The 25,453-nt window shown below is 35.8% G+C and overlaps 1 protein-coding gene across 7 annotated transcripts in view; it reads left to right on the forward strand.

Annotated features, from left to right (window-relative positions):
• The window catches only part of LOC124300434 (voltage-dependent calcium channel type A subunit alpha-1), a 117,714-nt gene extending 92,479 nt beyond the window's left edge, over window positions 1-25,235 (forward strand). For 2 of the 7 annotated variants that reach the window (XM_046754536.1, XM_046754537.1), the window contains exons 21-34: window positions 3,523-3,606; window positions 7,041-7,157; window positions 7,395-7,460; window positions 9,778-9,869; window positions 10,570-11,054; window positions 11,262-11,366; window positions 11,526-11,632; window positions 13,505-13,564; window positions 17,495-17,715; window positions 17,832-18,081; window positions 19,490-19,623; window positions 19,735-19,913; window positions 20,640-20,672; window positions 21,751-25,235. In XM_046754536.1, coding sequence (XP_046610492.1) covers window positions 3,523-3,606; window positions 7,041-7,157; window positions 7,395-7,460; window positions 9,778-9,869; window positions 10,570-11,054; window positions 11,262-11,366; window positions 11,526-11,632; window positions 13,505-13,564; window positions 17,495-17,715; window positions 17,832-18,081; window positions 19,490-19,623; window positions 19,735-19,913; window positions 20,640-20,672; window positions 21,751-22,262 — 2,445 coding nt within the window. In that variant the 3' untranslated portion in view covers window positions 22,263-25,235. Of the gene's footprint in view, window positions 1-2,009; window positions 2,121-3,522; window positions 3,607-4,592; window positions 4,641-7,040; window positions 7,158-7,394; window positions 7,461-8,002; window positions 8,095-9,777; window positions 9,870-10,569; window positions 11,055-11,261; window positions 11,367-11,525; window positions 11,633-13,504; window positions 13,565-17,494; window positions 17,716-17,831; window positions 18,082-19,489; window positions 19,624-19,734; window positions 19,914-20,639; window positions 20,673-21,750 lie in introns of all 7 variants that reach the window. The other 5 variants (XM_046754539.1, XM_046754540.1, XM_046754535.1 and 2 more) reach the window with 4 other exon arrangements.
• Window positions 25,236-25,453: the final 218 nt, after the last annotated feature.

Here is a 25,453-nt window from a genome sequence, read left to right on the forward strand (position 1 = left end):
CATGCAGTCCTTTATGTTTGCGTATGAATTACGACGAAGTGTATTAAAATGTCCTTGCCCTGCATGATCTTGTGAATGCAATTAACAAATTATGAAAAACACATCGCACACCTTGCAAGATTGGTTAGACTTGCTAGGCATATCAGGATTAACAATGTGAATATTATCACGTATGGATAAGTTACAAGTTCAAAAATATTTAGCGAAGCGAGTACAGAGTATAAATGAAAATTTTTGCATTTCGTGTGATGATTATCTGATGTGTTCCTGTAGGAAATTTGTTCCAAATGACAAACTACGTTTCGTACAGGTTGTAATCCGATGTTCCCTGCTCCGGTTGAAAACCAGTTGTCCGTAAATATTTTGATTGCAATAACTGTTCAGAACAAATCCCCTTCAATACTATTCCGATGTGTGAGATACATTTCAAATAATGAGAATGCAATAGTTTCGACTAAACAGACTTCACCGTTTATTTGTTGAATACATTGACATTCAAAATGGCAGTAGTCAAAATATAATGATGATCACCGTCTCCCATTAATCCGAAACTAAATGTGACTATTAATATTTTCATAATTTACCGTTCTCGATTCTTTTTCGTAAAATTATTACCTTAAGTGATAGGCTACAAGAAACTTTTTTTTCACATGTCCCGCATTAAAAGTAAAATACCAGAATGTGGATAGCAGTTATCATATCCCATTAAAAATGGCTTGCAGCTTCCGTTGTGTATAACCAAAGAATGACATCTGTCTTCGGTATAATGATTCTGTACCTTGTACTGTTACTAAAATAATTATACAACTGCACGCTGCGCTGTTTTATGGAATTTTCATTTAGACTAAATTCCCTGAGCCAAATCTGGAAGCTCACAACGCACGGTAATCTGAAACTGTTATAACTGAATATATAAAGTCGGATTATTGCAAACAGTACGTTGGATTTCAGGAACTGGTTACCTGTTAGAAAAAAAAAGAAAAAAAACAACGAGTAAGTCGTCTGCGAAATTCAAGCTCGCAGGATATATAATCTGAATGTTCTGAAATTTTATAATACAATGTCTTGTTTCACTTATATGATTAACCACGACTGTACACAGGGACAGAATCATTTTTCATCAAGTGTTTTCCAGTTTGAGAAATGTTTTGTTCCAACAACCCGCATACCCCTGTGTAATATATTATGCAAGACATTTCCAACTGGAATGTTGTTATGAAATGACAATTCTGTTTTTTATTGCGCCCTTAGAATAAATATCAATTGATGGCAGCAGGGAGAATCACAATAAGAATAAAACAACGCTATCAACGCCGAGTTCAATCCGCAATTTTTGTATTTGCACGTCAATCTATCCAAACAGAATTTTACATCCGCTTTTTGAATATATTTTATCCAAGGCGGTAACATAAGTGTGAATTTACAATTAGTAAGCGGACGTAACATGAAATATACACACGTTACTATTTTCAGAAATATCGGATACTGCGAATTAGTTTCAAAAGGCAAGCTCGTATATTTAATTAAAGTTATGAAAAAAAAAAACTAATTTTCAAAGCGACAACTCTGAATTGTAACTAAAAATGGTGGGTGCTGTTGAAAAAACATGACTAATCGACACTTTGCAGCTCCGAAAGTATTTCTATTGGCATATTATGGGTTGCGAAACATATTTCTCAAATTAAACCGAACGTATTAGCATCGCTGAACCTGTGCCTTCACTCGTTTCTTCTTTTAGAGAATTATTCACTCAACTGATAAAGGAAATATTTAATTCGTGTCTAAGAGCATTTTTTTCAAATTCTGCGATTGCATTGAAGGCCTAATTAAAGTTTTCTCAACCTATAACAACTTCCGGTCCCGCTGCCATCTAATGATATCCTAAAACACCCTGAAGAAAATTAAAAAAAGAGTCAATTCGGTATACGACAAGAATGCCATAGAGGTATAAAGGGCAGCAAATAGAGTTGTAGTTGGGTGTTACGTTTGTGCGTTGGGTGTGTTTGTAGTATCACGAGGCGCCGCCTATTCTAGTGGACAGCCTGGCCATCATGAACCTGGTCTTCACCCTCCTTTTCTTCATTGAGTGCATCCTTAAACTCATCGCCTTTGGATGCAAGGTACAGCCAAGCTTTTACTCAAATTCAATATTCTTCATATGTGTAACTTACAACAATCGATCGGTGTTTGAAATAAGAAAAGTAAGTTTCATCCACAACACAGTGCACCCTGTAATACGGAAGAAATACATCAGTGCCGTTGTCGCGCTATCAGTTTTCAATCTAAGAGATGAGGTCAGTTTGTCTTCAATTTTTTTCAACAGTAAACATAAATACGTCGACATCTGCATTCTAGATATTTGTTTCCGGTATAATAACTTTACGAAGATGCTATTTTTATATCACCGTGGAAATAACTAATGGATTGATTATTTATTTATTTATTTTTTTTGATAAATAAAAGCCTGAATATCAAATAGAGCACGAACAAACTTCTCACGTAAAACATTAGTTTCGCAAGTAGCAATGGAAGTATTACCGTACAATTCAGAAAATTCAAGTTTACAAAGATACAACACATTGAGAAGTTATAACAAACTGACCCAAGCTGCGTGATCGTCAAATTATGATTACAACGGTATCCGAATACCAGTTTTTATTGAATGGGAATTGCATTATTGAAAAAAAAACTTCCTCCTACACTACCCTACATTTATTATTCTTCATTCTGTACTTTTCACACATGCGAAACGTCGTAACATAAGTCAAACAACCAGTCATTGATTTTTCCGCTCATCACGTTACACTGGCCCTTTATTGAAAATAAAAACTGCTTCACTATTACCGTAGGTACTTACACAATTACCGATTTGTAGCTGCTTGCTGTCGGCATGGTCTTATATCCCTAGATTACTATAAAGATCCCCATCATTCCACTAACCACTCATCAAATAGTTTATTGTTTTTCATCACACATGCAAATACATTCTGCACACATATATACACATTGCATTTCACCGTTCATGCTTTACACTCTATATAATATGTAAACTTTGGGCTGTTTTGTACACTATTTATCGGTGGCATATGAACAAACGAATCTTCATTGCAACGAAGGTGCAATTTTCTTATTATTGTCCCCAATAATTTAGGCTGTCTATAAATCAACCATGGAAAGGAATTATAGATGTTGGAAATGATGGTACTGTTAGTGATATAATTTTCATTTATCGTGGTAAAATTGACCTTCTTCTAGTCCTGCGTATATGCTATTCCATTATACAAATAATCGAACGACAGATACTTTTCAGTGCCTGTTATTACTGTGTGATTCCAAATTTTTTTCGTTAATATTACCGTATACTATCAGTGCCATTTGAGTACATAAATTTTGCAATAGGTAAAAAATGTATCGGTGCAACGATTTTGGGAACAAGTATGTACAACTCAGCAGCCTTTAAATGTGTACAAAATGGCTGCCCAGGTTACGTTAGTGCTTTAACATTTCTTTTTTCATCAACAGAACTTCTTCAAAGATCCATGGAATACGTTCGACTTCATTACAGTGATTGGAAGTATCGTCGATGCTCTCGTAATTGAGTTCGGGGTATGTAAAGTTATATTTCCCTCACTCGCCGTATAAACCTGAACACGAAGTTCGAGTGAAGACTTGCTTTAAATACAATTTTCATTTTATAGTAAATCAAATTGTCGATGAAGTCATCGTAAAAATTCTACTTAAAGGAGGAACAATTTGCATAAATTTGAAAAATAATTCGTTTGTTACACGCATAAATATATTTATGTAAAGCAAGGCTTCCTGTAGCGCGGATTAATCGGGAGCTTTATAGTCAAACTAAAAGTATAATATATGTATAGGTACATACCCTTCAGTTAAATACATCCCTGGTGTCCTTAGGCTTGAACACAAGCGTGAATTTTCGACGCATAACTTTGATGATTTAAAGCTTCAATTAATTTTTTTTCAAACTGTAAAATTTAAAAAGTCTTATTTTATTGATCAAAATGCCTGAGTAGAAAAAATCACTTTTTCTTTAATTGGGTCGATGCAAATTCGCACCTGTGTTTTAATGAAGGGTTAAAGTCAAGCTTGTGACTTACTTAGGTGAATGGATTGAACAATGCTTTTTATGAGATTGTGCAGATTGAAATACCAGAAGTAGCGATGCCCGATTTATAACGTAAAAGATTAACCTTACTCGGATCATTAGTACACAGCATCTTCTTGCCTCTGAGATTAACCAGAATAATTATTTACATTCGTTACTACCACTTAGACCACTTTGTTACGATCAACTCTGCACAAACACCTTGTTCAGTTCGTATTGAATAGAAAATGTAAAGGGTATCCTCGTACAGTAAAACCTTTCACACTGTCCTACACGACCAATTTCACCAGGGTACTTCTTTGAAATGCCGTTAAACATTGGCCTGGCCAAAAAATGACAAAACTGTGGCTAAAGAACCGATAGTTTGCACTTCAAGGAAATACCCGTGTACAAATTTAGCTGGCATATCCATAACTTAAGAAAACACATTACACTTACATATTCTGAGTTTATTCCTTTATAGAATCCGGTTGTCTTCATCATTAAGTACTTCTTTCCGAAGTCAACCTTGGTAAGAAGCAACACCAACACAGTTAACTACTCTATCCTACCAGTATTTAGCACATGGGACATAGTTTCTACACTCGATCATCACGGACGTCATAACTTTGAGCCAATAGGCTCAAGGCATTCAATCGAGTTAAAGAAATACTTGAAGAGGAATGCCTTAATTTTTTCATATTACGACGACACTTACCTACCGGTGTATATCGATGTACGAAACATTGAGAATCTGATTTAAGTCCTGGCAGCGATAGCAGTACACAAATATTAATACATGTCACAGAACACACCTTGCAATGAAATAACGTACACAAGAGTAAGTGATTGCACTGCGTAATAAAGTATAATAAAGAGACGGAGTCTACTGACTATGAAAATGAATGCTAATTGAAATAAGCAAAGCGATGGAAAGCGAAGCAAGTAAAAAATCCAGCATTGACTTTCAATAGAAATCTCAAAAAGAAAAAAAACGGTGAAAGAAACTGAAAAGACACGCACATATTTATCTTGCAGCAAGCACTGATAACCATCCTACACTCATTACGGTGCAAAAGATCCTATTGGCATTGAAACGCCTGAAACACAAACGTCTCTAACTATTAATTTGTTCGTACTTTCTTTTTGTTCTATTTTTACCTTCATTTAAAAGATGGCCGGGAAAATCTTTACAAAGATATTCGGTCTTCTTTCGCAATCGTTGCGTTTCTATATATGGCTGGTTGAATTTCATGCCAAAGCATTAACTTTGATAAAACGTAAAGGCAATATTAGATTATATTCTATTCTGTGATGAAAACTTTAGATCCTTAGGAATCTAGTCAATTCAAGCGTTATCATAATAATTGTACTCGTTAACTCAGTATAAAACATAATTCTTGTACAGTAGCTTCATTATAATCAAATGAATAGATTTTTTGCCAATTAGGGAGCAGTCAGTGTTTCTTTTATTATCAATATAACGTTTGTGCTGTTATTTCTTTTTGATATTGCTTCATTAAATAAGTCTCTTCGTTTTATTTGCTATTAAAATTCATATTGAACTGCGGGCAGTTCATCATTACTGTGAAAATCCAACATTCCAACATTCGCACAGCATCGTTAATTATGCAGCATTGCTGGTAATCCCGGAGGATTTCACTGTACAATCGCAAACAAATATTCAAGACACCCACACACCGACATTCTATTTTGAATAAGAAGTACTCACATAAATGGTTTTAACCAATTGAGTAGCGGGAATTGATGAACAAATTTTTCCCGTAACAAATTTTTTGAATGATCAGTAATTACGTTCTTCCGTCAAGAGAGCTCGACAATCACAATTAAAATAATTCCACAACGTCGAGACGATTCTTCTTAAATTATACAACGCTGAAACCATGAGCGAAGAAGAAATTAAGTACGACTAAAGACAAGCGCACGTCCGTTAACTCGGAACGTTATAATACGTTAGATATTTACTATACAAATACTTGAAAGAAGTCTTCTACACATCGGTGGTAACTTGCATGTTTTCCAAGCAGTAGAATTGCTCTTTTACTTTAACAGACACAAGAAAAAAAAAAAACTTTCCTTTCAGGTCAGGTAATATATATTACACTAGGTGCTTTATCATGCAATGTAGTTGCTGTCCACGTATAATAGTATAGTGATTAGTATCCAACAACCTGAAAACCTGCGTCCGTGAAAACTAGAAATTTTCATGCTGTGAAATGCCTCTCGCGATAGAAATAATAATGATTGAGTTGGTAAAATGAATAAAATCCTTAACGATGCTTACATCCTTGCATTTATTTCCCACGGATTGATCCGGGGCGCAGCTAATTAGACTCCAACTGTCTTAACCGCGCGATTCTAACATGCATAAGGGATCAGAAGGTCTTGAGACTGTCTTTGACTTAAAACTAAATATGCAGACATCGAAGTAGTAAAAAAGGATTGGAAAACTGATTTATACGCAACATCTAACCGACTCGTATCATTATATGTACATATCGATATGGCCAAAAAAAATTATCGGGTAACTTTCGTATTTGGTAAAAGTCGAAACCAACCATACAGACACATATTGGTGTATATCGTGTAGAGTAACTAAATTCGTCTGTAAGTATCATTGAGCTAAACTGCAATGAAACCAACCAATCGCTGCGTATTCATTAAACAGCTATAGATGTAATAGATATTCATCTTAGATACGCCTGATATATTAAAGCTGAAAAATGAGTGTAACGTTTTGAAATCTTTCTGTCGCTTCGCTCTAGTAGTCTTATCTCAATGTTGTGTGCAAAATTTCAACGATCTTTTGCTTTACATTGATTTTTAAGGTCTACTCGAGTGAAGTCTGTAGATTAAAAGAGCAAGAATTTTGTATGTGTTTCTGAAGTGCAATTTCCTCTGCCCGTTACAGGAAAATTTCATCAACGTCGGCTTTCTGAGATTGTTTCGAGCTGCAAGGTTGATCAAACTTCTACGGCAAGGATATACCATACGAATTCTCTTGTGGACTTTCGTACAATCATTCAAGGTGAAATTTAAACGTCATGATCATTATCCTCTATTATATAGCTTTTATAATAATTCAACTTCGAGACGTGAATATGTGAAGATTAATTGTAGACATGGTCTGCAAGTAGTGTCCAAATGCTTAACTACATTTGTGCCAATGATTATAAAAGATAAGGAAGACGATACCTGCAAGTTGTATTATACAAGTGGAGGACAAATTCGAGCAAACAATGAATAATTTTTATGTCTATTCCAGGCCCTGCCGTACGTTTGTCTTTTAATTGCCATGCTGTTTTTCATCTACGCGATCATCGGAATGCAGGTAAAATACTTTGACTCATGTAACGCGTGTATTTCTATAATGTAATAACAAAGTGCAGAAACTCGATTGATAAAGGAGACTCAATCAGTCTCGCCCAACGATTTCTGAACGGTTCTTTTACACGGTATTTTGTCTGAAAAAATTGATACGCTGTGTTATTGATTAAAGTAGGAGGTGCACTAACTCTCAACCTTCAATTTCAAGTACGGTGAACGATTACGTCGAATTTCAGTAGCTGATCATTTGTTTTAGAGAATATCGGAATAACCTGTGCAATTCAATGATACTTACGAAGTTATTATGCTTTGATGTTTTATGTTGAACAGATTACGTAGAATCATTGAAAGTGTCGGACACGAACCTTCCGTAGGTTGTTTGAGTTTTACATATTTTTCCATTCAATGATATAATTTTTGTAAATCAAATGTATGAGTGATGTTATTCATCGCGATTGTACGTGTGTTGGAGCATAAAATTCGATGGCAGCGCCCAAAATCAAACAAGATGCCAAATGTTGGTGATATCATATTTTACCTCTATAGGTATTTGGAAATATAGCCAACGATCCAGCATCTGCGATTGATCGGCAAAACAACTTCCAATCATTCTTCGGCTCTCTATTATTGCTGTTTCGGTGAGTCGAGCAGCTAAACGAAAAACAAGTGTGCGGTGTTTTACAAGTTGAATTTAATTGATGAAACAAACCCAGAGTCAAATATTGCAGCCCAGAAAAGACATTTTCTCCCCTCTAAATATTTAGTTACTCTCGCGAAGAGTCACTTGTGTAAAAAAATTCTACCTTAACTAAATAACGTGGTGACACTGATGCGAGTTACATTGGACATTTGATATTTATCGTATCATGTTCGTATGAAGTGAGGCCCGACGATTAAGCTCTATCACGTTATCGTCGTAATAAGCACCACACGTCAGTCCAATGAAGAATTGTATTTCGAATTTTCATTATTCATGAGTCATCAATAATTTCGGTAAGATTGTGAATTACGAGGTGAATAATTTCACAATATCTATTGTATATACTGAATGATGATTAATTAAGTGGAAGTTGGCAAAGAATAGGTGAGCAAAAAATTTAGAACTCCAGGACAAGAGCAGTGGTTCTCTGTCTATGTCCTGACTGGAATTTAGTTCGGGCAATCGTTAAACACAATCAGTCGCAAGCAACTTCGGGTTTGTCGAAATAACACTCAACACGATCGTCAATGCTTACGCTTTGCGTGATTGCGTTTAACGACTATGCGAACTGAATTCGAACCAGGACATGAGACCCGTTGCTCCTGGCCTAGAGCTCTGAATTTTCTGCTACCTCATTTTCTGTCAACTTGCACTTCACTGATGATGAGATCGAACTTTTCGAGGCTGCATTGAAAGTAAGGCGAAAGAAATTACGTGTTATATTAAAGGTAGCTAACTCCTACGTATACGCGTATACTACTACACTGCATCGTAAGCATGGTTTGACAAAAGTAAGCTGCTCGACGTCTTTTAAGCGCTAGATTGTTGGTCAGCTAGTATTGCTTCCCTAACGGGAATCAATTAATCAAATTACTAACCCATCAAATACGTACAGCTGTCGAATCCCGCAGTATTAAATGTGCACTATCATACCTTGAGATCGTAAACTAGGTATTGTAAAATAATTCTGTAACTACAAAACGTTGATGCAGTAGAGTCGGTTATTATTGGTATCAGTTATAAACGTTGTTTGTACTGCCTGCAGGCAATTCGATGTTCCGATAACTTGTGGTTTCGTTCAATCTGTAATTGAGACTCTACTGCATTTACTCGCCAATGAGATTCCCGTAATTTTAGTTACATTTTTGGATAAGTCTATGAGTTGTTATTACAACAAAAATACGAAATGGCTGTATCATGCTTATTGTCTTTCTCGACAAACATCCCGATGAACTGATATGCAAAGTTTGATCACCAATTGTGCATATTGGTTCTGGGATAGAGTTCGGGCGGATAGAAAACAAAACTGTAACATTCATTTTTTCTCTAAATCATGAATTTCAAGAGTGTTGCCTGGTTTGAAAGTTCATTTTTACGTTTCAATTCACTAGCGGTTGGCCCAGATCCGTTTGTCTTCGGACTAAATTGAAAGTGAAAGATTCATCGAAAGTGAGAAGACAAAATACGAAACGTTTTCTTGGGTTAAGGGTGTAGGAACTAGGCAACGCTCTTAATATCCGTCTGACAATAAGTATGAAACGTAATTTTAACTGTGCTCCAATTCCGAAAGTATGCGCTGTTAACACTGTATGGGTTTTGGTTTCCCTGCTTATCTGGTTAGGTGTTTGGTAACATCAAACTGGATTCTTCAACAGCCATTTCGAAGCACAACAATTTCCAAAGCTTTATACAAGGACTGATGTTACTGTTTAGGTAAGTAACCGTCCTGTATTCAGAAAGGCATTTATTTCGATTAGCAGTTTTTTCTTTCAATTGCGATCTTTCCGCAATGCTTTTCGAATATCCGTTTTTTTCTTCTGCTTTACATATTTATTCAACGATAGTTTATATTGTTGCGGTCTTGAGCACTAAAAATATACGTACATTATTTGAAATCGTAACAACTGCTACTGTAATTTCTGAATTCATTTGTTGTTGAACAGTTCAAGACTGTTCCAATTCCTACCATGGTTTTCATATTTTTTAAATACGTTGCCATTGTTGGTAGAAAATGTAGCATTATGGGATCGTAGAATTTATGTGGCAAGTTTACAATTTTATTTCTAACGAGTAAACCATGAAGAGTTATCGTACAAGTGTTATATTTCTGGATATTAGCGTACGTTCCGCTAATGTGAACGAATCATCAATTAATCAAGTAGTCGAACCTCGTTACTAGGCTGATTGCTTACGATGCTTATACTTTCGACTAACGCAGTAGGAGGGTGTCAAGCTAAAAGAGTAACTATATTCCAATCTTCCGGTACAGAAAATCGATCAACGATTCATGAAACATTAATTTGGGTCGCAATATAACCCTACTACTTTGTCGGTTTGTTTCATTTCTTAACTCGGTGTTCTGAAAATGTCAGATTGAATAAAATTGTAATCGTATAACTTGTCGTACCTTCAGATGCGCTACCGGCGAGGCATGGCCGAACATTATGCTGGCATGTAAGAAGGGCCGTCCGTGTGCTCAGCCAAAAGAAGATAATGCTGCGGAAGGCTGCGGCTCAAACCTCACGTATGGTTACTTCGTCTCGTTCATCTTCTTTTGCTCGTTTCTGATGCTGAATTTGTTCGTTGCCGTCATCATGGACAACTTCGACTACTTAACAAGAGACTCATCCATATTGGGCGCCCATCATTTGGATGAGTTTGTAAGAATATGGGCCGAATACGACCCGAATGCAACGGGAAAAATACATTACACCGAAATGTATGACATGTTGAAAAACATGGATCCGCCTTTGGGGTTTGGCAACAAATGTCCAAACAGACTGGCGTATAAGAAATTGATTAGAATGAACATGCCGGTAGATGTAGATGGAAAAGTTAACTTTACTACGACCCTGTTTGCACTCATTCGTGAAAACTTGAGCATCAAAATGAGAACAGGCAAGTGTACATTTCTTTCGATAATATCTATTTCACGCAAGCGGAAACACGTAGAGCTCTCATGGTGTTATCGAATTTCTATCATCTTCTATCACACGTGAATTAAGCGTAGATACTTGCGCAATTTGTTCGCTATCCAGCAATCTATCAGACTTACGTGAAATTCTTTCACTTTTTTCCCTAAATTGTGAATTGGTACATGTGCAGCGGAAGAAATGGATCAAGCTGACGATGAGCTCAGAGTTACTATTCAAAACATCTGGCCATTGCAAGCACGGAAAATGCTGGATCTTTTGATACCAAAGAAAGATGGTACGAGCTTTTGTAATTTGAACTATAATTTAAATTCAACCGAATAGATAATTGTGTTCATCAGAAATCACGACAAATATTTTTCGCAAGTATAGTTAGTATTTCGCTAACAACCGCAGCAAACTCGTTTATTTGATTAATTATTTACTTTGTCCGTAGAGCTAAACAAGGATAAATTAACAGTGGGTAAGATATATGCAGCTCTCCTGATCCTTGAAAGCTGGAGGACAACAAGGTTTGGTCAAATAGAAGCAACTGGACCACAGGTGAGCCCTTAAGTCGAATAAACATTCAGTATCACATTAAGCAGCGTCTTATCTTATGAACTTGATCATCTTTATCAAAATCCCCTTTTTGCCGAAAAAAATGATGGATCGCAATTTTCTGTGATTACTTTTCATTGTGAATTTCGCAAACTAAAGAGATTATTTGGGGGTAGTAATCTATGAAATTTAGCTGAAATCAAGAAGAATGAATGTTTCTTGTTAGCTTCATCGTCGTAGAATTTGACAGCCGGTGCGAAAATTTTTGCAAAAGTTAGCAATCCTCAAGCTCCCGTAGATTATAGACAAACCTTGAGATCGATTTGTGTTTGTGTAACTATTCAACGCCAATACTTACTAACCAGTTTTGTATTTTGGGAAAATTCTCTTCACCATATGCAACGTTAGCAATAACAACTAAACTCGTATACGAAACATCAGAAAGCAACACCTCTTCTGTCCAGATTATTTATTATTAATTATGTGGTGATAAAATTTCTAATTGCCTATTAAAATGACACAGATACGACCGACACGTGTCATTTTTTTGAATCAATAAAAATGGCGTAGCTGAATGCCCTTGTCGACTATTTTTCCAGCTCGTTAACTAAATAACACGATTAATATCTGAACACAAATCGATCTTTGATTCCTATTTCTCAAATTGTAATCATTCCTATGTGCTAAGTAGTGCTGAGATATTTTTTCTGACATTATGTATACATATATACCTGTATAAAAACTGGCCGTGTTTCATGCGATTCATACTCCCATTTTGAGTCTACAGGGTTCAACGTATAATTTTTCACCTTAAATTCAGGAAATAAGCGTATAAATACCTATTTATTAAGGATCGTATACATGGTGATCATTGATTTAAATGAGAGGAAATAACTCCGAAAGTCAATATCTCAACGAAGGTGGATATGAAAATTTGCATTATTGATACACTTGTCAATTCTCTGTCAATTCCGATCAGGGCCGAGCTTTCCGATGCTCTCTGTTGTTGAATTGTATGAATTATAAATATAAGCGAAAATCAGACTTTTATGTCAGTCTTCGTCGTGAAATTACTTGGTGCAGCTCATACAAATGAATCAATGAATGCCATTCATTATTGAATGGCAAAAATATATACATATATATATAACAACCGTATTAGATGTCGCAAGTTCAATTACTGAATTAGTAAATTCGAAATGATATTTAGATTCTTATTGTTCTCCCCCTCCCTGAACGATTGATTGATACTATATATCACTTGTCGGATTAGAGTGTGCCCCCAACTTTTCCCATGACGTATATAAGTACCAACTACAAAAAAAGGTTAGATAGAAAATTCACTAGAGAAAAAAAGAATGCTTGGAAATAGCCATGAGTTTTAATCCTTTTTTTCTGGTAATATTTGACTGGCTGATCAGACGTGATTCCAAACGTCGTTCGTTTCTTGAATGTCGTTTTAACATGACGGTATCGGAGAAGTGAAATGTTATTGATTGAACTTCTACTTTCGAAAACTCGGACTGTGCGAGTTGTTGGTATCTCTATAAATATTCAGACGTAATGTCGGACATCGAATTAAGTTTTTTAAGTTTAGAACAGTTTCGAATAATATCTTTCATTTCTCTGATATTGGGGATTAATTAGGGGGCCTTATTCATATAGTCAATATCCGAATAAGATCTCACTGTTAGTTAGGAGCAGCTGGATGAATACATAGAGTTACTAAGAAAAAATTTGACATTTATTCTAGGAAAGTTAAATTAAACGATCGAACTTAGATAGTGTTGGTTTGATGTATAATTTGTCACGCAAAACATTTAGGTGGTGAAAGCTCTCAATCATCTTTGTGTGTGTTTTCTGTTTTATTTTCAGAATGATAACGATCATATCGATAACGATAATGCCGGGCAAAGTCCTGCAGCCCAGGCGGTAGTACGTTAATTTTTCTCTTACTTCTTTATCCTCGCACACTATTTTATGCATTTTTATCTATTCCTTTTAATAATATTTCGTAGCCAAATGTAAATAACATCTTATTCAGACTTTAAATTCTCAAATTAATAGCTTAAGATCCAACCACACAATTATACGAAAGATTATATTTTCCATTTACAAACTAGAGTAAAAGAAATTTTCTTATACTTTATTTATAAGCAATTTCGTAGGTCCTCTCCTTACAATTAGTAATAACGATACTAACCGCTGCTAGACTTGACGTAACTAATGGTGACTCGTCTGAGGAAATAACACAAGCTTGGTGTTCGCAGAAACCGATTTACGGTCAATGTTAATCAGATTATACAGTGCTTCAATATTGAATACGTCTTTATTTCTTTGGTTCTTTACACGTGCGGATGAATTAAATCTCGTTTATTTGGAAATTTCTTTGATGTTCGTGAATAGCGAAACAAGAATGTTAGATCTAATCTTCAAATTTTTATTATTCTACTTGCACATGCCTCAATTTCGAATGAACAAATTATTTATCTTTTCCAAATTACTGTCATTTATTTGGAATTCTCTCACGATGAGACGTGACCTATTTTTGCGAAAGAATAAAAAGATAAATTATGCAAAGTCTTCTTACAAGTAATCGTAAAAATTTTATCCTAGAAATGTAATCAGCTGAATAATTTTCTTACATTTGACTACAGTGAAATAATTCACAATTAATTGTTCAGTTCGCCATTAAACCCACGTTAGAAGATACCATTTTCTGCTCCAATATGCTGTACAGACAGTAAAATTCACAAGGACTCGGTCATTTTGATCTTCGAGTTGCGGGAGGATAAATGGTATTTTCACTACACAATCATATTATCACCCTCAAATAAATTTCCAATTTATTGTACATTCTTATTGAGTTGACTTTTTTTGTCATTCAGTTATTTAGTTTCTAAAATTTAAATCATACTTTTATGTTACTAATACAATTGAGAGAGCATTATCCCAATCACCATTTCAATAACAAAGCTGTTTTGATTTTAATGCAGAATGGAAAAAGTATAATATTATTGTCCTAAAATTGCAAACAAGTTGCAGGAATGGTGGATGTGATATTTCTAGATTTACTCATTACAATTTTTAAACTCTTTGCGCACCTTAGTAAGAATTAGATAATAATCAAATTCAATATAAAATAGTAACTAGATAATCCCATTACAAAAAGACTCCCGTCGAAGTATATTCTAAATGTTGTCCAATTTTATATATCATATACGTAAAAAATAAGAAAAACATTATATTATATAATAACGTCAAATCCAGTAAATCTCTGGATAAAAGCAAAAACAATGTTCAGTTATTGATCGAGTGAAGTCTACCTATATAAAATAAAAGTTTTGAGGTATATATGTAAAAATATTTCAGTTAAATTTGATAATCGGCTAATTACGTTTTGCTTCGCTGAAAGCTAACTCCGGCTGATACAATTTAAAAGTTCAAAAATATACAGTTATTACAGCTACAGCTAGTACAAACATATAATTTCCTGTTATATTTTCAGTTTACACTGTAACGATTTTCTGAGAATTGGCATTTATCACTGTGATGAATAAGCAAATGATATATATAATTGTCACACAATGAATTTAGTTCACACACAAATGGTTTCGAATAGCAGTGTGAAAAACACAATAGCCTCCACTATACCCAAAGATGTAATCCATCATATACGTGATGTGGACTTTCAAGTTAGTCTGCCTTTTGCCTCAACCCAAGTAGATACACTTTGGACATCGTGAAATAGATACAGATAGCGATACTAGATCGACTTTAGAATTTTCCGTATTTTCACAGCACTTTCGATTTGCCTAGATTTTGCTGTTACCTCTAGAAACATATTCAATTTAATAACACTGGCGTAAAAGGTTTGTTGTTGATCATCGAACGGAAATTCCACAAATCACATTCACAGTGCGATTTTCGATGGTTACAATATTATGCAAGTCCACAGAGAATGCAATTCTTGAAAATTTGGTGGTGTGATTCTAGAGATTTTTAACAGCTTCTGAAAATATGAAAATACGTATTATATATAGTTAGAAAAAAATTTGAATAGACCATTAACGAACTATATAGAATTTTTTGCTTGTTTTTGTGTCTTGATACTTAGAATACATTACCATTATTCTGCTAATGCGAATATCCAGAAATTAAATAATTAGTGACTTAAAAAATGATTGACCATTACTCTTGAAATTATGACTGCTTTTGTATTTTAAAGTAAGAATATTACGCGAACGTGTTTATAATTTCAATTCATTGTTTTGAATGCATTTTCGTGTAACTATAATATTTAAAAATTATGCATTTTCCATTGCGAATGAAAGTAAAACTGACTCCATGTTTTCTACGCAACTTTTGACGTACGTAATTAAGCGACACACAAAAATTCGACTACGTTTCAACTACATTATTTTTACTATACTTTACGAAAATCCTTACCTCAAATTTACCGTAAATATATAGATATACCGGTGGCCATAGTTTCGTTTGTACTGAAATTCTGTGAAAATGTTGGTTATCCAATTAGCATCTGGACTAGCATTCCCATATGATATGGTTTACTAACATTTTTCGGAACTTAAACGTGAAAAGTAAAGAACAACGTCTAAGCACCTGTAGGCATGTTCCCCAAATTACATCCCCGTGTTTGTGTGTAGGTTCGTTCATATATTACTCTGTGATTGGTGGCTACTTCTTGTACAAGCTTGCGTTTACTTGTACCTAACATTGAACTTGTATTGTACACTCATTTATCCATGTTTCTTACAACGTTTTCAGCATTCACGTATATGTCTAAACTGCAATGTTGCCAACATCGCGTTAGCTTTATTCGACATTGAGAATTGTGCAATTAGAAGGTATCACAGACGTTCATCGATTCGTAAAGTTTAAATCAACATTTAACTGTATTTCAATATTCGATTTATTTTTAGACAGTATTTTTGCAGGCAGATTGTTGTGTCGCGGTCGGTACAAATACCCGAATTGAATCTAACGCGACATTGGTAGAACATTGAACTGTGCATGTTTCATTATTATTTCTTAATTGCATTTGCAATATCTTATTAATTTGTATGTACTTGTATTATCTTACAATATCTTGACCATATACCCAAACACAACTTATAAATTGAATCCAATATAATATCTAACTTAACAAACATATACAGGCTTTGTAAAATAAAATTATCTCAATCACAAAGGATTGTACGGTATAAATGTAATTTATCTGTGCCGCGATTGTAATTCTGAAACCCGGTGACAAAAATGGAAACTTTTGATGCTGAGAAAAAATCTGTCTAGCCTCATGTAAATTTTCCATAACAATGAAATTATTGTCATTATAGAAAAATGTAAAAACATACGATCGTGCCCGGGGCTGTTGATGCAAATTAACAATACAGCACCAACACCAGTAGTTCAGCATAACATCTTGTTCAGAAATCGTACTTACACTTTGCAGTTACTGATCTCTCCAATACGTATAAATCAAAATAGATGCGAGAGCAATGAATTCGTTTTCAAATTACCATCACAAAATTGATTGAAAAATTGCGTAATTGCCGGCATTTATACGGTACACCCTTGCGATGTAATAAAAAATATTTAAATAAATAACATTACCTTCAATTCACACTCAGCACCGTCACACTTTGGCATGGTTTGAGACATTTTTACAATCTCTTTCAAACTCGACTTAATCTTTTTCACTTTTAATGCCTGGGGGATGATACATTTATGGTATACATATTATATCGATATCGCTATTGGGTAAAGCCTGTATGTGGGTGAAGGTACCATCTCGTGACGGGTAAAGTATTGTGACTTTGACACGGGTTTCGCACATTCGAACAGCGTTCAACCTTCTTCAACTGTCTCCTGGATATGGCCGGCGTCAACCATACTGGAGGAAATAATCACGGCACGCAACCCGGTGATAGCCGAGCTAATAGCTTAGAGCCCCCGCCAGGACCAAGCGGGGACTTGAGAGGGGAGCGCAGAGAGCTAAGGGATGAAGAAGAAGGGGCCCTAGGGGCTCTTGCTGCCGCCGAGCAAAGACGACAGCGTAGCATCAGGTTCGCAAACATTATACAGCCGTACGTGCGTTTGTCGCCTAACAAAATCGGCCTAGTGCGTCGATTTATACGACCGACCGAGGTGATTAACCGATCCGTTCTTTTCTCTCCCTCAGGAACAAAAAGGTGAACTGGATTGTGTCCCATCCGTACGATAAACTAGGCAGCAGCGGAGAGAGTAGCCAGGGAGGGGGTGGGAGTGGGGGTGTAGTTAACAACCTCGATCGAGCTCCCGAGCTAGAACCGTTGTTAGCCGAGCCCTCTCAGGAGTACCTACGCTACGATAACAGCTACCACCGACCCTCGTACTACCAACACCACCAGAACACCACTTTCGTACCTCGCTCCTCAATCCGTTACCTCAAGGTCTCGGTTCCAATCCTAACTCAACTCACTCTTTCGTACTGTCGAGTCAATATTTTCCAATTATCAATTGCCGTTATTTCTTCATGATAACACCCTCGTTAAATACGTACCATGTGTGTATTCTCTCTCCAAATTTTTGCGAATACCACTTAACAATGATGATTGAAAATTTTGTTAAGAGTATTCTGATCAACGCCACGAAACATTCAGTTGCCTCACTTTTAATCGGTAGTACCACACCGAATAGTACAGCCTTATTCTTTATACGCTATGCCGATTGAATACCAAAGCAGATTTATCGTACATGAATTTATATGTTAGGTATAGATTCTAGAACCAAATACTACATAGTTTCTGTCGATAGAATTCCTTTATGTTTCGTATAAATTTACCCAAAATATTATAATTACAAGTAGATTCTAGACCAACACGTCCGATCGTTTTAGGGAAAGTACAAATGTAGACGCCATTTCAATTCTATGCAGCTAATCGTGGGCTTCGTTAGTAACATGTGACGAGACTTCCAAAAATTGAGTTATTGATGTACGTACACTTGAGGATGGCGGTACAAACGGAATCGAACGACGTAATAGTAACCGCTGTGTATTCCTCAGATCTAAATAGTACAAGACGAGACAAAAACCCTCAAGTTATAGTACTTTTCGTCAGGTATTCATATCCACCACTTACACTACCAACTAGATGTGTTAGAAGAATAGAAACTGTCCCACCCTTCCCTAGCTGCTTTCACCTTCATGGTGTTAGTGTAATTATGAATATTATTGGATATATCTTTTCACCTTGTAAAAGGTCCCTTTATATGCGAGTGGTAAGTATGGGGCACTTATGCGTTCGACACTAGTGATTTCAGTGATTTGACTCCTTAATTATTACCTGATGCATGAGCATGGGAACGCATGACATAGAGTTTCTCTTATACATTCCAATTTTAGTGTTCTGTACTACATTACACTGAGAGTATACATGGAAATATTGTCAGTCGTTTGAAAAGATTTTGAACATTTTATACACAGTGTGACTAATCGATCTGTATTCAACGATATTGTGCGAGACAGAGCGGTTATACAGTTAGCTGGATCTTTTTGCTCCATTTTTATACCATAAAAGTTGAATCATCCGATTAAAGAACTCGCGATTTATGTAACGAAGCGTTCGTCCGTGCTTAGCGGCAATTAAATTAGACGTTTCAAAACCATTCAAAAGACATGACATCTTCAAACTCGAGGCAAAAGGCGTGATACTAAAGTTTATGGCTTAAAAGCTGTTCTGAAAAAAAAGTTGAGACATCATTTTGTAAGTCAAGATTTCGAGCCAATTACAGATCCTTCCTCTTTTTCCTAGCATGCAGCAAATGACGGAACGTATTCTCATGATGTGATTTCTTTAGATGGAGCTACAGGACGTGGTAGTTAGCGAATCTCGAGCTGGGAGCCTTGAAAGTTTAACGCATCCTGGCGAAAGGCTGCACCCTCATCATCCAATATCTCAACAGAGACATCATTCTAGGTCACCCAGCTTAAGGTATCCCTCTTCATCCCTCAGTTACACCCAAGATTACGCTTTCTTTGACTTGGAGGAACAGTGTTCGATCTCAAATTAGTTTTGGAGCTAAATGTTGTCGTCAATTTATAGAAAACACTCTCCGATCTTGCATAGATCGCCATCGCCCAGACGGCATAGATACGATCATCGTGTTCATCATTATCACGAGGGTCCCGGATTCAGCGACACAGTTAGTAACGTCGTTGACATTCAAAGGCACTCACAGCATCCACATGGCTCCCAGTATAATCATCGGCATAGAGTACGAGGTGAGTGCGTTATTTTCATTGCACTGCTCTCTCACATGGTTTTGTCTTTTATTTTGTGCTACAAATTGTATTCTTTTGTTTTTCCATTTCAAACGGATGCGAGACTTTCAATTATTCGCGCATTATCGTAAGAATTGATCGTAAACTGGTCTGTTTGACTTGATCTACCGAATAGTGGGTACTTTATGACATAGTCGAAAATACCAATGATCCATGGTGACACGTATATCATCTGGCTCAGTCGTTACGATTCGAATAAAAGTATCGAGACATTCACGTATTCACGTCGAAGTTGTTCCTTTTTTCGTTACGTGAGAATTGCACATGTTTCATTGAAGCAGCGGGAAAGCTTTAATTGTAGATTCATTGTTTGATTTTGTCTATGAAGCGGGTCACGTCACCATCCACAAATAAACCATGTAATTTGCCATACATACATTAGCACCGCAAATATAATTTTTGTATCACGGTGCTGCTACTTAACAAGGTTTCCTGAAGTAACTTGAAACAACTTGCATCATTCTCTTGAGCATACGTTGGAAACTACCCACAATTACAAACATGTTTTTTAAATTAACGTCTTGCATTTAATTCGTACAAATGAATTGTTTAGTTAACAATCGGTTAGCTAAATTTGGTCTCAAATTAAAACTGATATTTGCAAAGTTGCTCAACGTTCCTTGATGTAATATATTGTTTTATTTTGTTCTGTTTTGCGCTACATAGACTATTACGACTTCTGCAACTATTACGACGATGGTAATTTTACTGTTTAACCTTGGCATTATACCTTTTATCATCTGCTATGTTTTCTATTTCCAATCAATAGTCGCTCATCTGTAAAGTTACAAACATTGTACATACCACTTAGTTTAACATGTCACGTAAAAATATTACAGTCCCAAGCATACAATATGAAAAAAAACGGTGAAATTACTTATTCAAGAATCCTTTTATTCAGTTACTTGTGCTTACGAAAAGACTTGACAATCCTCAGTAACATTATCCAAATTCCTTTAATGTGAAAAATAATGTACACACTGTATACACATATATGCACAAACGAATTGCATGCAGAATTCGTTAATGTACTAACACCGAAGAAATGCTGATTACTTTTTTCGTAGTCAACATAGTATTATTATTCATCTTTACAACATTGCCTTTGTATATTTGACCTATCGCAGCCATCGTTAGTATATTTCTGTAACTCGTTAAATAGAAAACGTTGATAGGATTCGTAATCTTGAACACAAAACAGTAGATTCTGATTTTGAAATTCGAAATTTGTAAGCAGTAAACGACTAACGAGGGTTTGCGATGGATGCAGATCTACATTCACTACGAAAATTCATAATTTTGCATGAAAGATGACGCGGGCAATGATCTAGGATTAGAAATATGTTTACCGCTAAATATTATTTATCTTTTGGACTTTCACTGTCATATTTACCACGTCAGATGCAGCTTGTTATCCGTACATTGTCAGCTTATACAATTTGTTTGATAAAAATTTCAATCCATCTTACGAACCTGTCAGCCTTCTCATAACATACTAACATCAAACAGCTTCATAGTTTACACCGACTTGACCATAAATCCCACGTAGAGTTGCACTTTAACAATAATCTTGTAAATATAGTGAGAAACGGAGTGTGATGCGAAAAGACTCAAAGCCCTTGCAGTTCGTTGTCGTGTAAAATGAAACCCTGACACTGATCCCCGACTTGGATGTTATTTTCGGTAGTATGTCGGTACCCGTTTCGATCCTCCGTCATACGTCGAACACACATATATACGGTATGATTGAAGTGCGCTAACCGAAACACTTGGACAGGTTCGTGGAGCGCCTCGACGAGTCCAGCCAGATCACCCAGCCCGGTTCACAGGATGGGTCACAGTCAACATTACGGAACTACGAGCCTCGAGCAGCGGTCCCGGTCACCGAGTCCCGTCGGTGGGCGACAACCGGCGCACACGCATCACCCTCACCAGCACAGCTATCCGGTCCTCGTTACCAGAAGAGGTCAAGGTAGAAGGTTGCCGCCAACCCCTAACAAGCCGTCGACCCTCCAGCTGCAGCCTGCGAACATAAACTTTCCAAAGTTGAACGCATCGCCGACTCACGGACCACACGTGACGCATGCACCGCAAAACTCGCACGTACCTCCTCCCACGATACCCTTGAGCCATTGCCCGTTGAGCTTCGAACAAGCTGTGGCAATGGGCAGAGGTGGAAGGCTGCTACCGAGTCCGGTGCCGAACGGCTACAAGCCGCCACCCTCGCAGCCGAAGCAGAGAGCGCCGAGATCAAGGCACTCGGACAGCGACGAAGACGATTGGTGCTAGCCAATATGGGACCCTGGATTGTCGAGTGAAGAACTGGACTTACCTAGGGATTTGTCGGTATGCGCGTAGTGAGAATATGAATTTTCGTGTCTCGGTATTTTAAATGCGGTCGCTCGTGACGCGGAGGACGCTAAGTAAATATAAATATAAATAACGACAACAATAATAATAATAATAATAATAATAATAATAACAATAACAACAACAACAACAACAACAATAATAATAATAATAACGAACTGCCGAGAGCTACGGGAAAAGTTTCGACGTATAATGTATAGTAAGAGGTGAAAAATCAAATTGTTGTATTAATCAGCTGTTTTATCCTCATTATGATTATCGTTATTTTCTTCGATCGATTTGTCACCTCAAAAGTCCGGTGAACGAACTTCGTTGTGACTGCAAAATTTTTCATCTTCAAACTTCCAGGAAGCAGACTTGTGTGAGGAAAGAAAAAAACAAAGTGCTAAGAACTCTTTAAAAAATTCTCTAGTATAAAAATTTACCAAAGGCTTGTTTTATAAAAGAACGAACTGATAATAAGACAGAAGACTTTGGAAAATACGTTATGTAAATTTTCCGTATGAAGATACATCGTGCGCCGGTGATCAGTAAAGAGAGTTAAAAAAATTTGAAAAAAAAAAATCATAAACTTTCAAAACAAACCTGCCAGAATAGATCATTCGAATTTGTACGGAATCGCTAACTGAATCTTCATATGCAATACCGGTTATATTACAATCAAACCCTTTCATTCTTTAAACACAAAGTATGTCTAGAATTGATATGACAACTCATTTATCAGGGTATAATCACGATGAGAGTCGTGCTCTTAATGAACGTGAATATATTTTAATCATAGAATGGCAAATTTTAATTACTTCGTTAGTTTCTCTAAAACACATCTCTCATTATCTAGAATCGGAAAGTTTACAAACAATTTTTACTTCAGTTTCTTACTGGCCATTTATCAAAACTGAATGCTTGAATCATTGTTACGTTCGTTCTCGGCACGGACAATGTGTATTTATCATCAATGCATGAGCTGCAAATCTAAGTACATTTTTCGTTTAGATTTATTGTCATTGATACGATGGAGAAATATTAGCTAAAAAAATAAGAAAAATCAACAATGGTGATTGAAAAGTGTATAGCCAAATTGGTTTACTCTACGCTGCAATTAGCGACATTCGTAACCCAATTCTTAATGTGTTTATTCACTAATAGTTAGACTTCATCAGTCAGCGGCATTTCATTAAATAAGTCAAAATACGCTGTGAGATATATGAAATTAAGCATATGCCTGCAGAGTGATCATCATCAATGAAAAATAACAACAGTTGTGAATACCGATCAAGGTGTGACTATAAACCATGCATAGATTTATTCAAGTTTTTTACCTTAGCCTTTTTTTCTAGTACGATTTTTCAAAATTCGAGATTAGGTGTAACGGAAAAATACTTTGAAAAGCATACGGAGTTCACAATCAGTACAATTCACTAGTTTAATTTTCAAATTGTGTTGTTACGTTATTCGGCAAAATCCTGTACGCGTCTACATATATGTGTATTTGCAGTTACAATTTGTTGTTTATTTCTAACCATTTTAACGTGTAAAGTTCAGACATGACGCACGAGTTATGCTGACAAAAACATGACACGTGACACACACACAGACACAAAAATGTACAAGTTTTATTCCAGTTTAAATACATAAAATCCTAGTCAACGAACTAAATCATTATCAACGTAAAAAAAAAAAAAAAACATTCTTATGAATCTCTGCACTTGTAAAATATTGCATATAAATTACTATAACACGTGCTACGTATTACTAAACATAATAATAAATAATAATACATTTATTTATAAAATAATTAAACTTGTCCTTTCGGGATATTAACACGTTATATACTGCCAATCGTACGAGGTGTTTAAGAAAGAAGTTTGGTACGAAATGAGTAGAATTGTCTCCATGAAAAAGTTAGTTTTCAGTATTTCATGCTTGCGTGGGGCAAATCTGTGTGAAACGCGTATATATGTAGTATATTGATATGGTCAGGCTAACGCAACCATTGCGTTGTGTTAAGAGACTTTTAAAGACTGCAGTCGCATATTTATATATCGTTTGCAATATGATTATTGGATACTCGATACGTGGATTTTGCATCCTTTTTTTATCTACCGACAAGAGCGAAAGGATCGATCACCGATTCAAATGTTCCGAACTTGAAACATTTAAAACGTGGCAGCAGAGCTACCGCATATAATTTGAATTTGTATCCCGAACGGAGCAAGCAATATTTGCAGATATTTCTGAATTAAAATACGTACTTTTATTGATCAGAGATTCAACAAAATAAACCTTATAAACTGCGAACCTTGTATCGTTATAGTGAAAATGCTTATTAACGTGATATCATTGTTTCTGCGTATGATTGGTAGATGTTTGCTAACACAGTATTTCAAAATTGGGAATCAGTTTGTTTCTTGAATGAGGGGCACATTGAAAAAAAAAGAAAGAATGCAAACTCCATGCATCAAGATATCATTAAAGCATATTGAATTCCATATACATCGAGTCTTGGGAATCATGCATACATTGCATTTGATTATATATCGGTTCATGGTCCATAATATCTCGATTCAGTCTCCGTGGATTTGGCGCGAAACAATTTCAAATATTAGCACGTTGTCGGCACTATCCAAATGCATGTATGCATTTTATCTAAAGACTGTACTTAGGAAGCAAGCACTTTACAAGCCTCTTAATTTAGTCACGCTGATTTTGAATCAGAACCGCGTGATTCCTTCCCTTAAGTGCTTTTACCAACTCAATCGTACTTCGTATGTCCCATAATGTTGCTATGAGTATAAAGAAAAAAAAAAGAAAAAAAAAACAAATATTGAAAATCTCGTTCATTCCTCATTGAAAAAAAATCATGGATGTACTTAACAGGAATTCATCCAAAAACTTCGAAAAAAAAGTATAAGATTAAATATTATTACAATGTTTTTCTGTGATAAATCCAAATCTTAGTACAAGGGGTCACACCTCTTGAATCGCAGCTGGACGATTAATCTCGAAGTGTTTGTAACAATATTAAAATTAAAATAAATAATTTAATCTTTACCTAGTCTTATGCAAGCAGATGACCAAGACCTTAACGATGAACTAACGTTAAAAATAAT

Source organism: Neodiprion virginianus, chromosome 3 (genome assembly GCF_021901495.1).
Source record: "Neodiprion virginianus isolate iyNeoVirg1 chromosome 3, iyNeoVirg1.1, whole genome shotgun sequence".
Classification (NCBI taxonomy): domain Eukaryota; kingdom Metazoa; phylum Arthropoda; class Insecta; order Hymenoptera; family Diprionidae; genus Neodiprion; species Neodiprion virginianus.